This window comes from Schistocerca americana, chromosome 7 (assembly GCF_021461395.2).
Source record: "Schistocerca americana isolate TAMUIC-IGC-003095 chromosome 7, iqSchAmer2.1, whole genome shotgun sequence".
Classification (NCBI taxonomy): Eukaryota; Metazoa; Arthropoda; class Insecta; order Orthoptera; family Acrididae; genus Schistocerca; species Schistocerca americana.
In genome coordinates, this window is record NC_060125.1 from 432223865 (window position 1) to 432236825 (window position 12961).

A 12961-nucleotide genomic window follows, 5' to 3' on the forward strand; every position below is an offset into this window, starting at 1 on the left:
GTTACGTGCTACGTATTCGGTCACGGCCTCTATGCTCGGTCACTAGAACAAGTACGGGCAGCCTATCCAGTTAGGGTGTGCTCGCCCCATCTCATATTTTGTGCTCGCTTACTCGGTCATGCAGGACTCTAGTGTATATGCTGTGTACGTATGCAGGAGGAGCTGGTCGCTGGTCGCGAACACCTGAATGCGCTTTTGGTTACAGTCAGTCACCTTGGAGCTGGTGCCTCAGGGTGTAGCAGTGGCGGAGAATCTGACGCGTCGCATGACACTCCTCAGATGTCGCTTGTTTTGCCCATGGGCTCTGCTTCCGAGGCACCTCCTAGTTCACCCGACGTTGCGGATCCTCCCTCACAGCAGGGTTAGTAGCGGGTGATAACGCTTTCGCGTCGCTAGAGGCAAAGGGCCGATGTGGAGACTGGCCGCCTGACCTCACCCATTCACCCTGTGATTTGACAGGTGGGTGCTCCAGCAGTGTCCGAGCAAGCACATGGGGGAGGGGTTTACTAATTATTGGGAGCTCCAGTGTTAGGCGCCTTACGGACCCTCTTAGGCAGATATCGTTCACGGCTGGAAAGAAATCCAATGTGCACTCGTTATGCCTGCCGGGAGCCTCATATGAGATATGGAGGCGGCCTTGTCTGCGACTATCGAGCGTGCAGGGTGAAGTCTTTTGCAAGTTTTAGCTCAAGTCGGCACCAGCGACCCCTGTTGCATGAGTTCTAAAGTGATCCTCAGTTCGTAGAGTCGGTTGGCGAGGGTAGTGAAGACTGCTGGCGTCACTCACGGGGTGCAAACAGAGTCCGCAAATTGCAGCATCGTTCTCAGAGTTAATCTGGGTCCTTTGGTCTAGAGCCGGGTGGAGAATCTCAACTAAAGTCTTTGTGGACTCTGTGACTGTTTGGATGCAGATTTCTAGTCCGGAGTTATCGTGGGGGATTTGTAGCACTCCCCTTTATAGGTTGGGGGTGCACCACGCAAATGAAGCAGATACGCATATTGCCGAGTACTTGTGGAGTGCAAATGAGGGTTTTCTAGGCTAGGCGGTAGTTTCAGATGCTCTGATGAACACTCGCCAGTCGGTTTGCAGCAAGAGAGGCCAAAAGGCGTTTGGAATAAAGACACTTCGAATGTCATAATTTTATCAGTAATCAGTCGAAGTTTTCGTAACAAAGTTCCAGAATTAACTGTTTTAGGTTAGGTTAGTGCTTAACGTCCCGTCGACAACGAGGTCATTAGAGACGGAGCGCAAGCTCGGGTTAGGGAAGGATTGGGAAGGAAATCGGCCGTGCCCTTTCAAAGGAACTATCCCGGCATTTACCTGAAACGATTTAGGGAAATCACGGAAAACCTAAATCAGGATGGCTTGAGACGGGAATTAACCGTCGTCCTCCCGAATGCGAATCCAGTGTGCTACCACTGCGCCACCTCGCTCGGTCAGAATTAACTGTCTTTCAGGAACGTTCACCATATCAAATCATTCTTGGGAGCGGGAGCTGTCTGACACTTGAAGTGAAGAGCTCTGAGATATTTAGCGAGTCGTGGAACATACAGCTGAAAGACAGGTTACAGGCCGAAGGAGGAGGAGTGTTCAATGTAGTGGCCAAACATATTTTCACTATTGACGTCGAAGTTGAGTGTGACACGCGTACGTGAAACCAAATTAATTGTTGGATGCTTTTACTGGCTGCCCGATTACGCTATGGCATTTCTAGAGTCATTCAAAGAAGGTCTACGGTCAATAGCGCGTAAATACCCTAATGATGCAATATCAATTGAAGGCTACTTTTACCTACCGAGTATAGACTGGAATGTCTGTGGACTCACTAAGAGACAGTCATGCGAAATATTTTTCACGCTTTGTAGTTACAAATAGGCCGTACCTCGTCCACAATGTCACTATACAAATAGGGATTAGCGATCATGATGTCTGTAGCAACTATGATTACGAAAGTTAATAAATCAGTCAAGAAGGCTAGGAGAGTGTTTCTACTAGATAGAGCAAATAAGTAGTTATTAGCATCTCACTCAGACAATGAACTGTCGTCACTTAGTTTCAGGAAGCTGAATGCAGAGTAATTATGGCCAAGGTTTAAGCTGATTGCAAATCGTGGTCCTCACATTTATGTGCCTAGTAAGTGGAAAAAGGATGCAAAAGACCCACCATGGTTTAATAACGAAATTTGGAGGATCCTGAGGAACCAGAGGCTGTTGCGTTCTCGGTTCACGGGGAACGCACAAATGACAGCAAGCGAAGGATAGGAGAGATTCTTGCGTCTGTGAAAAGATCTAAGCGGAAAGCATACAACAGCAGCCACCGTCACACTTGAGCAGAGGATCTGGCACAGAACCGAGAAAATTCTGATGTTATGTGAAATCGATGAACGGGTCTAAGGCTTCCAATTGTCTCTTGTTGAACAGACTGGGATGGCAGCGGAAGATAGCAAAACGAAAGCCGAAGTTCACAGAGGAGAATGGTACTCATATACCGTCATTTTACCATAGGACATACTCCCGTATGGACAACGTGGTACTAAGCGTTCGTGGCGTAAAGAAACCACCAGATTTGAAAGCAAATAAATCATCAGGTCCGGATGAAATCCAAGTTCAATATCACAAACACTACTCTACGGCATTGGTCTCGTACGTAGTTTGCATTTATCGTGAATCTCCCGCCAACACAAAGTGCCAAGCGACTGGAAAAAGCGCAGCTGACTCAAGTATATAAAAAGGGTAATACAACGGCCCCGAAAAACTGTAGACAAGCATCCCTAACTTCTGTTTGCTACAGAATCCTTAAACGTATTCTCCGTTCGAATATAATAAACTTTCTTCAGTCCGAGAAGCTTATCTCCACGAATCAGCATGGTTTTAGACAGCTTCGCCCTTTACTCACATGATATAGAGCATGCTATCGATGAAGGGCAACAACAGATTCGAGCATTTCCAGATTTTCGGAAAGATTAGACACGGCGACCCCTTGAGGGCTGTTATCGGAGGTACGAACACAGTTCACGGATATGTGAGTGGCTCTAAGACTTCTTAAATAATATAATCGAGTCTTTTGCCCTTGAGGCGCGTTCATCAGCCACAAGGGTATGGTTAGGAATGCCCCAGGGAAGTATGATTTGAAAACACGGAACTGTCCATAGTTAATACTGTCATGAAGAAAAGACTGTGGGTCGCTCATAGAGGAATTTCTCACAATTTTTCTCTGCGAAAAAAAGACGTGCGATGTCTTAAAGGGCTCCGGAAATATCTGAATAACCCAGTACATTGTAATTTGAAATTTTTTGCATGACTTTGTTATTGAAGTAATTTCCAATTCTCCATGTCATCCTGTATGCCGAGCAGTATCTCTCTAACGAATCATCTTTAAGTGACCGTATCTGAAGAAACTGTACTTATGAAATCGAAAAATGAAGCGAACGTTTGTCAAATAAGTACTGTCACAAGTGTATAAGTCAGTAAAATATTGGTTATCCATAGTGATGATTCCGACTGTCAGAGGCAATCGTGAGTAGCAAATATTTCAGAAAATGTCTCTGAGCACTATGAGACTTAACTTCTGAGGTCATCAGTCGCCTAGAACTTAGAACTAATTAAACCTAACTAACCTAAGGACATCACACACATCCATTCCCGAGGCAGGATTCAAACCTGCGACCGTAGCAGTCAATCAGTTCCAGACTGCAGCGCCTAGACCCGCGCAGCCACTCCGGCTGGCAGGAAATACTTCAATTCGAAGGAAGAAGATCTAGTGTGCTATCGACTGCGACCAAAGTTGTGGCTAAATGTGATGTCAGGTTATTCTGCCGGTGGAACGCAAGACGAGTGTTCTCAGTCTTTACACGATGTAGTAAATGTAGCTGGATGCACATACTTAGCGACTTAGTTACTAACACGACTTACATGTAGGAGTGTTTCATGAAGTGTAAGAATAGGAACAAGTAACGAAACAACGTGGATGTCTGCGTTGCCTTGAAGAGGCTTCCAGTACATCAATGACATAATTATTAATGCTGTGTTGAACTTAAAGCGTATTTGTAGAATGAAGGCTTTCACGACCGGGTGACATGGCTGTTGATATACTTTCCGGTATGTGAGGTCGTGGTCCAAGAACGTTTCTGCTCCTTACGTTTCGTCCAAAACTGCGCTGGACTTCCTCAGAGGCGCTGCTCCGCTGAGTCTTGCCGACTGACTGGTCGGGTGTCTCAGAGCGACTTATATACTGTGAGAAAGGGGGGCGTGGTTCAGGTGACACGTGATGAGCAGTGATAATCCATAGCAAAGATAAGGTTGACAATCGATTACCACCTTGTCAAAGATAAAAACTGTTAGCAATTTAGTAGAGCTACTGTCCATATATCGCTAAGTTTCATAGCCTCCTCTTTCCTATTAAAATTATCGTGATGTTTATAAATTTCGATAGCTTCTCTATATAGCCGTGGATAGTAATTTAACGTTGTAGATAAAACTTCGGTATCCGAAAACTTCACTTGGTGTTAGCCTGGTTGCGTGTTTGTTGCCAGTGCAAGTGCTGAAAGTTACATGTTTCTCTTTAAGTATATCACGATAAATGGCTCACCATGCAGATTAACTAGTTACGTCCAGGCAGAAGTTTAGTAATGAAAAATTTAGCACTTGTAAAGTAAAATGCGTTATGTGGGAGTATCACCAATGGAACAAAACGGATAATTAACTGCATGCAGTAATTACATGTAAAGTATGAAATTGTTCCATCAGGGCTGGCGTGACACAATTAACATCAAAACAGCACAAGAACGAACCTGGTGGAGTCCCAAATAAGACTCAATAGCTCCCCCGTAAATTAATTCCGCCATAATACATGCGAGCGCTCTCTATTTGCTATCACCTCAACACATGTCACACACTTGAATGTCGTGTTTGACCACTGCGCATGATGGAAACTCATCACACTGAAGCGACTTCTTGAAAATGTAGTTGCTTACAATTATTACGTGAGGAAAATGTATGTTACGACTGTGAATCCCAAATATTCCTTTCCTTTGATCACGTTAGTAATTAATAATGAATATCACAGAGCAATGTTCAGAAAATTGGCGTAAATTAAAGTAAAATGTAGGTAAGAATTGTCAGACTTTCATTTTACAGGACTGCAAGAAGGAAAAGGAATAAACATCCTCGTCTGCGCAGCTCCCAAATCCAAGATAAACGACACAAATATTATATGCATGGAACTGAGCATACAAGATGTGTAACAGAATTAGTTAATTACAAGCTGCTCAAAAGGAACACTTAATATTTTGCAGTTACAGCGAGTGGGTGTAAGACAGTGTGAGATGAGGGCTGGGATAGATACAGTAAATCAGGGTTACTCGGGCCCAGTTTTTACATATTTCTGATACGTAATTTTGTAAAACCATAATTATAAAAGACTGGTATTTGTAACTGCATTGTTCCTAGTCTGCAACATTTATGCACACTATTTGTGGTAGTTCTACCTTGACAGCATTTCACGATTAAATAAAAAATTGAAAGGAAACGAAGTTGGGCTCAAGCAGCCCAAGCGCTAAAAGGACGAAACAGTATAGTTATGTAAGAAATTTCATAACCTAACCGACTAAAGACAGTGTATTTGATTGATGGATCAGAAAATAAGCCCCACTTGACAAGTTTTGGAGGGTTAATATTGTACTTAATATCGCATCTTCTATAATGCAGAGTGTCTTTTTGTTCAGGCCACCTCCAGAATTTTTTTGTTTGTTTCATACACTCAACGACAGCTCCGTTGTCTACGCTTGCACCACTAAGAAATTCCGTCTACTGCCATAAAAGGATTACAAAGTTCTCTTCTTCCATTGTCTGTTTAAGAGGACATTCTTGTGAACCACTGTCTTCTTTTTTCTACCCCACATTTTGCATTGCCCATCTTAGCTTCTTCATCTGTAGGAATACTGGTAGACGACAAATCAATGTCACTCATTTCATATGCTTCATCCTTACTGTTGAATAAATTACAGGCACTTCCTCCTGACGATCAGCATCTTCTGATGTTGACTAAGTATCATTTTATGGTAGACTTGCTGATTTTGGAAAAATCTCCAGTTTGTCTTTGGGATACTGCACCTCATTGTGATAGCTTTTAACCATTTTTCCAGTTGGTCATCTGCAAACCCATAGTTCTCCCAATTCGCTAGCAATCTTCAGTATTTGGACGGCATAGTAAACTCTGTACATTCTGAAAACTGGAGGGAAAACAACGAACTTTCTCATGTGTCCTTTAAAGAAAAAAATTTAATAGTTTCAGACATTTACAATAGCTTGTCACCATCTGTACCAGGTGTTTTATTTTGATTTAAAAGGAGAACATACGTATCTAAAGGTTACCTATACCCAAGCCGATAGTGAGTTCAAGTAGACCTTGCATTTCGTTGTCAGTACACAAGTATACACTTGGGTGAATAACTTTTTAAAGGTGATTTATAACTAAACAATGACATAGAATTCACATAAAGTACTGTTCAAGAAATAATAGTTTGCACTTACTGCTTTCGGAATGTTGATTCTTCGCACTTTGCAGGAAGTAAGACACATGTGTTATTTCAGTAACACAATCTTCTCTAAATTCTAGCAGCAGCTCGTGCAACTACGTGGAGTATAGTAGAGTCCGCTGAGTGCTGCTACCCCGTGGAAGAACTAAAAACTACGCCGAATATTTCAGTACATCGATACCAGGAACGAATTAGACCACTTTAAAGGTAAGGGTCGCAGTAACCCTGATTTACAGTACCAAATCAATGTTCTCTCTCCTGAACTACCCCCCCCCCCCCCCCCCAGTCCCCAAACTCCGCTTTGAGGGGTGACTTAGTGCTACTGAAAATGACAGGAATCTGAAATTGCATTTTTCCACATAAAGAAAGGTGAAACAAACAGAAACTTTTCTGCCACGCCGTACAAAAACGTGTATTACGGTGCAATAGGCTGGTACTGAAAGCAAACAATCTCCCTCCATTGGTTAGCTTCGATCGTGTCATGTCTGGTGGTGGGTACGAAACTCTGTAAATTCTGAAAATTGGAGGGAAAACAACGAACTTTCTCATGTGTCCACGGTAGCACCGACAGGTGGCTCTTTTTTAATGCGCAGAGAGCAAGAAAAACTTCACAATTAAATACCTACAGGGTATCTGTGTGGCAGCTAGCACCGCCGCATCTATGGCAAGTGATTAACACCAGAATCGCACAGAAATATCATTCCGGGAAACAAGATGTACCGGTGAAAACTGGTCGTCTACCACGTGGCTGCCGCTGCCTCCTTCTGAGACATTGAGAGAGCCTCCTGGCGACTAAATGGTACACTGCCGTCCATCCCAAACTCACAGTCTTCCTATGACATATCGAGTAACTTGCCACTCCCAGACAAAATGCCAAGCTCACGTAATCAATTGTTGAGTGATCGTGAGAGAACTAAAACAAAGATCGTGAAGCGATATGTGATATTCATAATACTGTGTTTTTGTAAATTACGGAAGTGGCTCTGAGGACTATGGGATTTAACATCTGAGGTCATCAGTCCCTGAGAACTTAGAACTACTTAAACCTAACTAACCTAAGGACATCACACACATCCATGCCCGAGGCAGGATTCGAACCTGCGATCGTAGCGCTCGCGTGGTTCCAGACTGTAGCGCCCAGAACCGCTAGGCCACTCCGGCCGGCAAATTGCCGAAGTGTCACAGTAATAGCTCTTGTGAGTGCATCTCGGTCATGTGTTTTCGGGTCTGGGTTGTGGAAGATTTCGTCGGGATGGCGGTGGCATGATAACACTTCATATACAAATATTAGCATTTGTCACGACATATTCATTGCCACCGATATCATTTAATATAATTGCATGGTCATTGATTTAATTCTGTCTGATGGAAGCCTTTGTGGATAAGAGAAATGCTATACGTAGCCTTCACCGCAGTGGATACGTTAGAGTTAAGCTGGTAGATTTGTTCATGGCGTGAATTTTCGGTTCAGGAAGATGGGCCTCGTAACTGACAACCCCTCAGACCAATAACGAACGTTTCCGGCCTAAATATTGTCTTTGATTGACTTGATACGTTCCTTTAGTTACACTATCAGTTGTAATAACTAAAATGGATTTCCTTGAAGCGTTCTGCAGAATATTTTCTGAACATTGACAGATCAAATGGTGCCGCGATGTAAGACGCCATAACAACTTTTAATTGTAAGCTATATAGTTCGTTCAACAAGTATGTACCAAATCGTCATTAAATCATATTAATGTAGTACGCTTGTTAACACAGTAAGCATTCTGTTATATACTTATAAATAATCTTGATACAAACTTTGATAGCATCACTGATTTTATACCGAATATTTTTGATTGCCACCATCAACCCTACCACGTCACTTTGTGGCAGCATTTAATAGTTACGTAAGTGAACAATAAAAATGTACAGCAAAGTAAAAACGTAAGGCTGTTTCTGTTATGTCGAAAGCAGCATGTATGTGCAAATTTAGCTCTTGTAAATGTCAACAGGGCATCTAGTCTCTCCAGGAACATGGGCATTGAAACAGTATAAGGAAATGTCGCCCTAAGTGAGTCGTAAAAATTATTTGAATATTAATAATCACTATTATAGATCACATTTAATTCAAATGCAACCTAAAATTGTAATAATGACTTTGTCCCTTCACTTTTAATAACATAGTAATTAGTATTGCTGAAAACGGTAATACACTCACTGAAATCGGGATTCATGTAGGATTTTATCCGCATATTCATCGTTACTGATATTTTCACAGATCCGAGCAACAAACCAGGCATGCAAACTTAGGATTCATTAATTTCCATTGAGAGAAATTAAAACTGTTCGTTTTCTACGGCAAGGTGACTCACGATAATCGCCGTATCCTTTATTCATCTACACCTAGATCTATAAACGCAAGCCGCTTATCTTTAGTCACTTTAATTCAGCCAGATAGATTTTGCCTTTGTGGGCATTTAGAAAGACATATATTGGAGAACACAATATGTAGCTCTACTGTTATCGGAACGTTCTCTATCGGTATTTCAATAGTAAACCTCTCTGGGATGCGCACCACCTCTCTCGTAGTGTCTGCAGTGTAGTTTGTTCAGCATCTTAGTAACGCTCTCGCGCCGTCCTAACGACCCTGTGCCAAAATCAGCTGCCCTTCGTTGGATCTTCGCACTTTTTTCTATTAATCCACCAGGTCGGTGTCCTAGACTGAGGAGCGAAACACAAAAAGCTTTCGAAGAAGTGTTTTGTAAGCCCCTTTTCTCGCGCGCGAATTACTTGTCCTTAAGATTCTTGAAATGAAGCACGGCTAGTCATAAGTTTCTAAGACATTTTATATTTGGATGGTAAAACCACTTTTGATTATCGCGGATTTTCTACGGTTTTCAGTGTTTTGTTACCGATAGCACAACAGAACTGCGGTGGATTCCTTCGCCTATTTGTGCACAATCTGTTTCATCTGTTCACATTCAGGGTCATCTGACAGTTTCTGTAATACTGCTCTCGCACATACAGTGAAAGACCCTCCGTATGTAGTGTTCGTAAGCAGTGGGAAGAAACATGTTGACAATAGAATCAAATCTAGTCGAGAAATTCTGCTAAAATAAAGAATGGAGAATATTTAAGGAACATGGCCTTTAAAATAATGAAACCCTGGCTCTGTAGCCGTAGTAATTTTCATTTCTAACGACACTCTCAATTGTTTATTTCAAAGCTCTCTCTGCCAAATGATCCTCTACTAGTTGTAAGGTTACGAGTTTACAGCATGTGCTCAGAGTATCCCACAAAGTGAACTCATGGACGCAGCATGTAACGTAACTTCTACATCTGTGTCTACATTATATACAAACTTCGCTTGGGACCGTATGGTGCATTGCGGAGGATAGCTTGTTACTCTACTAGTCTTTTACTTTCCTTTTTTACGAGTGGGAAACAGAGTGAGGCACTAACGACTGTCTATATGCCTCCATAAAACTTAATTTCTCTTACCTTCGTGTTTCATACATGAAATGTACTTTGGGCTTCTCATTCAGCTTCTAATGCCGCTTGTATAACTTTTCGCCGGAGTGTTTCTCAATAAGAACGTCGTCTTCTCTCCAGAGATTACCATTTGAGTTCACGAAGCATCTCCGTAATAACGGCTTGTTGATCGTTCCCACCGGCTACAAATCTAGCAGCCCGCCCCTCAAATACTTTAATTCGACGTGATAGTGGCCTAAAGCACTCTATCAGTACATAAGAATGGAATGCACTCCTTTCCTATACGCGCCGTCTCCTACATGTCGTCGCCCTTATATATGAATTACACTTTCCAAATATTATCCCAGTTAACCAAGGTCGACGATTCTCCTTCCCTAGTACCGTTCTTACGTACTGTTTCATTTCATGTCGCTTTCCAATATGACCCTTAGATATTTAACCGATATGACTGTCGAGCAGCACACTGCCAAAACTTTAGTCTGACGTTACCTGAGTTTTTATACTATTCATCTGCATCAACGTACAATTTTCTACATTTAGAACAAATCTGAAATTTTGTCTTAGTCATATCGTATCCTTCTAGGGTCAACCACGACGATACCTTGCCGTATGCTACAGCATCATCACCAAACGGCGGCAGATTATTGCTGATTGTGTCCCTTATGTTTTTTATGTACGAGTATATAAACAAGAGCGGTCCTACATTTTTCTCTTTGGCAGCCTTGACGACATTTGTCTAATGAAGTCTCGACGTCCTGGACAGCGCAATGGCTGTGTTAGATAAGAAGTCTTCCAGTCGCTCAAATATCTGGAAAGGTATTTCATATTATCTACCCTTCAAAGTCCAGTGGGGCACTGTGTGAAACGCCTTCCGGCAATTTAGGCCAAATCCAGCGTAACTGGTAATGTGAAGGAACGACATGGTCAAATAGACGGATCTTACATGTGTGAAGCTCACAAGCATTAATGATTAGTTCTAACCGTCTATTGTTCTTTGCATGCGCTGTTTCGGATTACATAGCATTAGTGGAGATTCGGTAGGTGTGATTGCACAAGTTTACGTCTTTTGCGCGAGTTCTGTTCATCCATCACGAAATCTTTGTTGCTTTATCCCTATTCCATTTGTCCTCATTCGACTGGGGCACACAGCTTCTATAAGATAGGTCTAGATTTTTTCCTAAATTTCCGAGGAGGTGCGCCACTTTCCGACATTTTCCTCATGGCTATACCCTTGTAATATGTATAGTTTCCCGAGGCGGCCTGTCACTAACCTTAATCAAAGAGAATCTGTTTAAGTAAATAATACTTTACAGAAATATTAATTTTTACATTTCGTTTATAAGTGTTGCAGTTATACAAAATAATCACCATTTCACTGATACAAAGCTTCTCAATACCGCTATGAATTCAATGACTCACGTGGCTTGATTAGCATTACAAAACTGTCGTATAATACCACTGATGTAGGGCAAGTTCACACGCATTTCATTATCTAAACTTACAAGTTTGTTTTCATACTCGGCACAATAAAAAATGCACTCTCACGCGAATAAGTTGCACAAAACTGGAGCAAAAATTAATACTCCTTTATTTATATGAGAATGACCTTGCTGAATAGAAATCCAGAAGTTACAAAAATATGATTCCTGGTTCTTACGTTTTAAAGTGACGCTATTCCTTATCTCTGCCAGTGCCTCTTTCTCAACAAGCTGAAACTCACAAGTACTGGAAAGCGCGAAAGGACGAGAGAGCATCAAACTACAAGAGAGATACCTAGAGCATCAGTAGAAAGACAATGGACGTTACATTCATAAAATAATTGAATTCAACATACTGGTCACTTGTTTAATACGTGATGTCTGGTTACACTGATGGAAAAGAAGAATGGTTAGTATTATTTCATCAAAAGTTTTTCATTTGTTTTGTACTCTGAACTTACTAGTCTCGAGACACCCTTGATGGTACTACTGAACACCTCTGGTTTGAGAGACGTCTAGTCTGGAAAGCTCTGGTGTAGAGGAACGCATAACCCACAGTGCTATAAGCTTGCAGTCGTCGTTGTGAATACGGGTGAACTGCATCCAAGCTCTGTGGCAGCTACCTTGTACCGGAGTTAACAGTGGTCGCGCCTGCCCACAGGTTCCGGGGCGCCGCTGGAGGAGTCGGCGTTCTGCGCGATGCTGATGCACAACCTGCCGGCCGGCTACCCGCTGTGCGAGCTCAGCAGCGTCTTCTTCTTCGTGCTGCCCATGACGGTGATGCTGGTGCTCTACACGCGCATGGCGCGCGTCATATGGCGGCCGCGAGCCGTCCCCCGCGGCTCCGTACGCAAGGACCACAACCGCAAGCCCATCGTGCGCATGCTCGGTAACTCCACCACTGTTCACTGGTTCATCTGTGTTCTTACTAGAGTTGTAAAACTACCGTAGGCTACCGTAGACTACCCTAAGTAAGTGCAGACTATGGTAGTTTTCCTATTAGCTTTTGTCAGTTTAAGTCATACCCACTCCACCTGTACGTTGGGTGTGTTGCATATCTATTTGGCGATATCATGTAACGATCGCTTTCTTGGCTTATGCTGCCATTGTTTAACTAGAGTCCCCTAAAAACTAGAAGTGGTGAACCATCTAGAAACTAAATAAGGATATACAGAGGTTCATGACACATCTGGAATATTTTGGTTCCAAATAATACACGTTTTAATCTGCCACTAAGTGTGATATCATCGCACACTCCGCTACAGAGTGAAAAATCTCATTCTCGAACCATCCCTCAGGCTGTGGCAAAGCCATGTCTCCACAATATCGTTTCTTCCAGGAGTGCTAGTTCTGCAAATTCCGCAAGTGAACTTCTGTGAAGTTTGGAAGCTATGAGACGTGGTATTGGCGGAAGTAAATCTGTAAACACGGGTCGTGAGTCCTGCTAGGGTGAAGTAGAGAGAAAGGTCT

At 42.5% G+C, this 12961-nt stretch overlaps 1 protein-coding gene across 1 annotated transcript in view; it reads left to right on the top strand.

Moving 5' to 3' along the window:
• LOC124622584 (neuropeptides capa receptor-like) overlaps window positions 1–12961 on the top strand; it is a 1063621-nt gene that overhangs the window by 982957 nt on the left and 67703 nt on the right. Inside the window, exon 5 of the mRNA XM_047148332.1 lies at window positions 12153–12380. Within this exon, the coding sequence (XP_047004288.1) occupies window positions 12153–12380 (228 nt within the window). The remainder of the gene's footprint in view (window positions 1–12152; window positions 12381–12961) is intronic.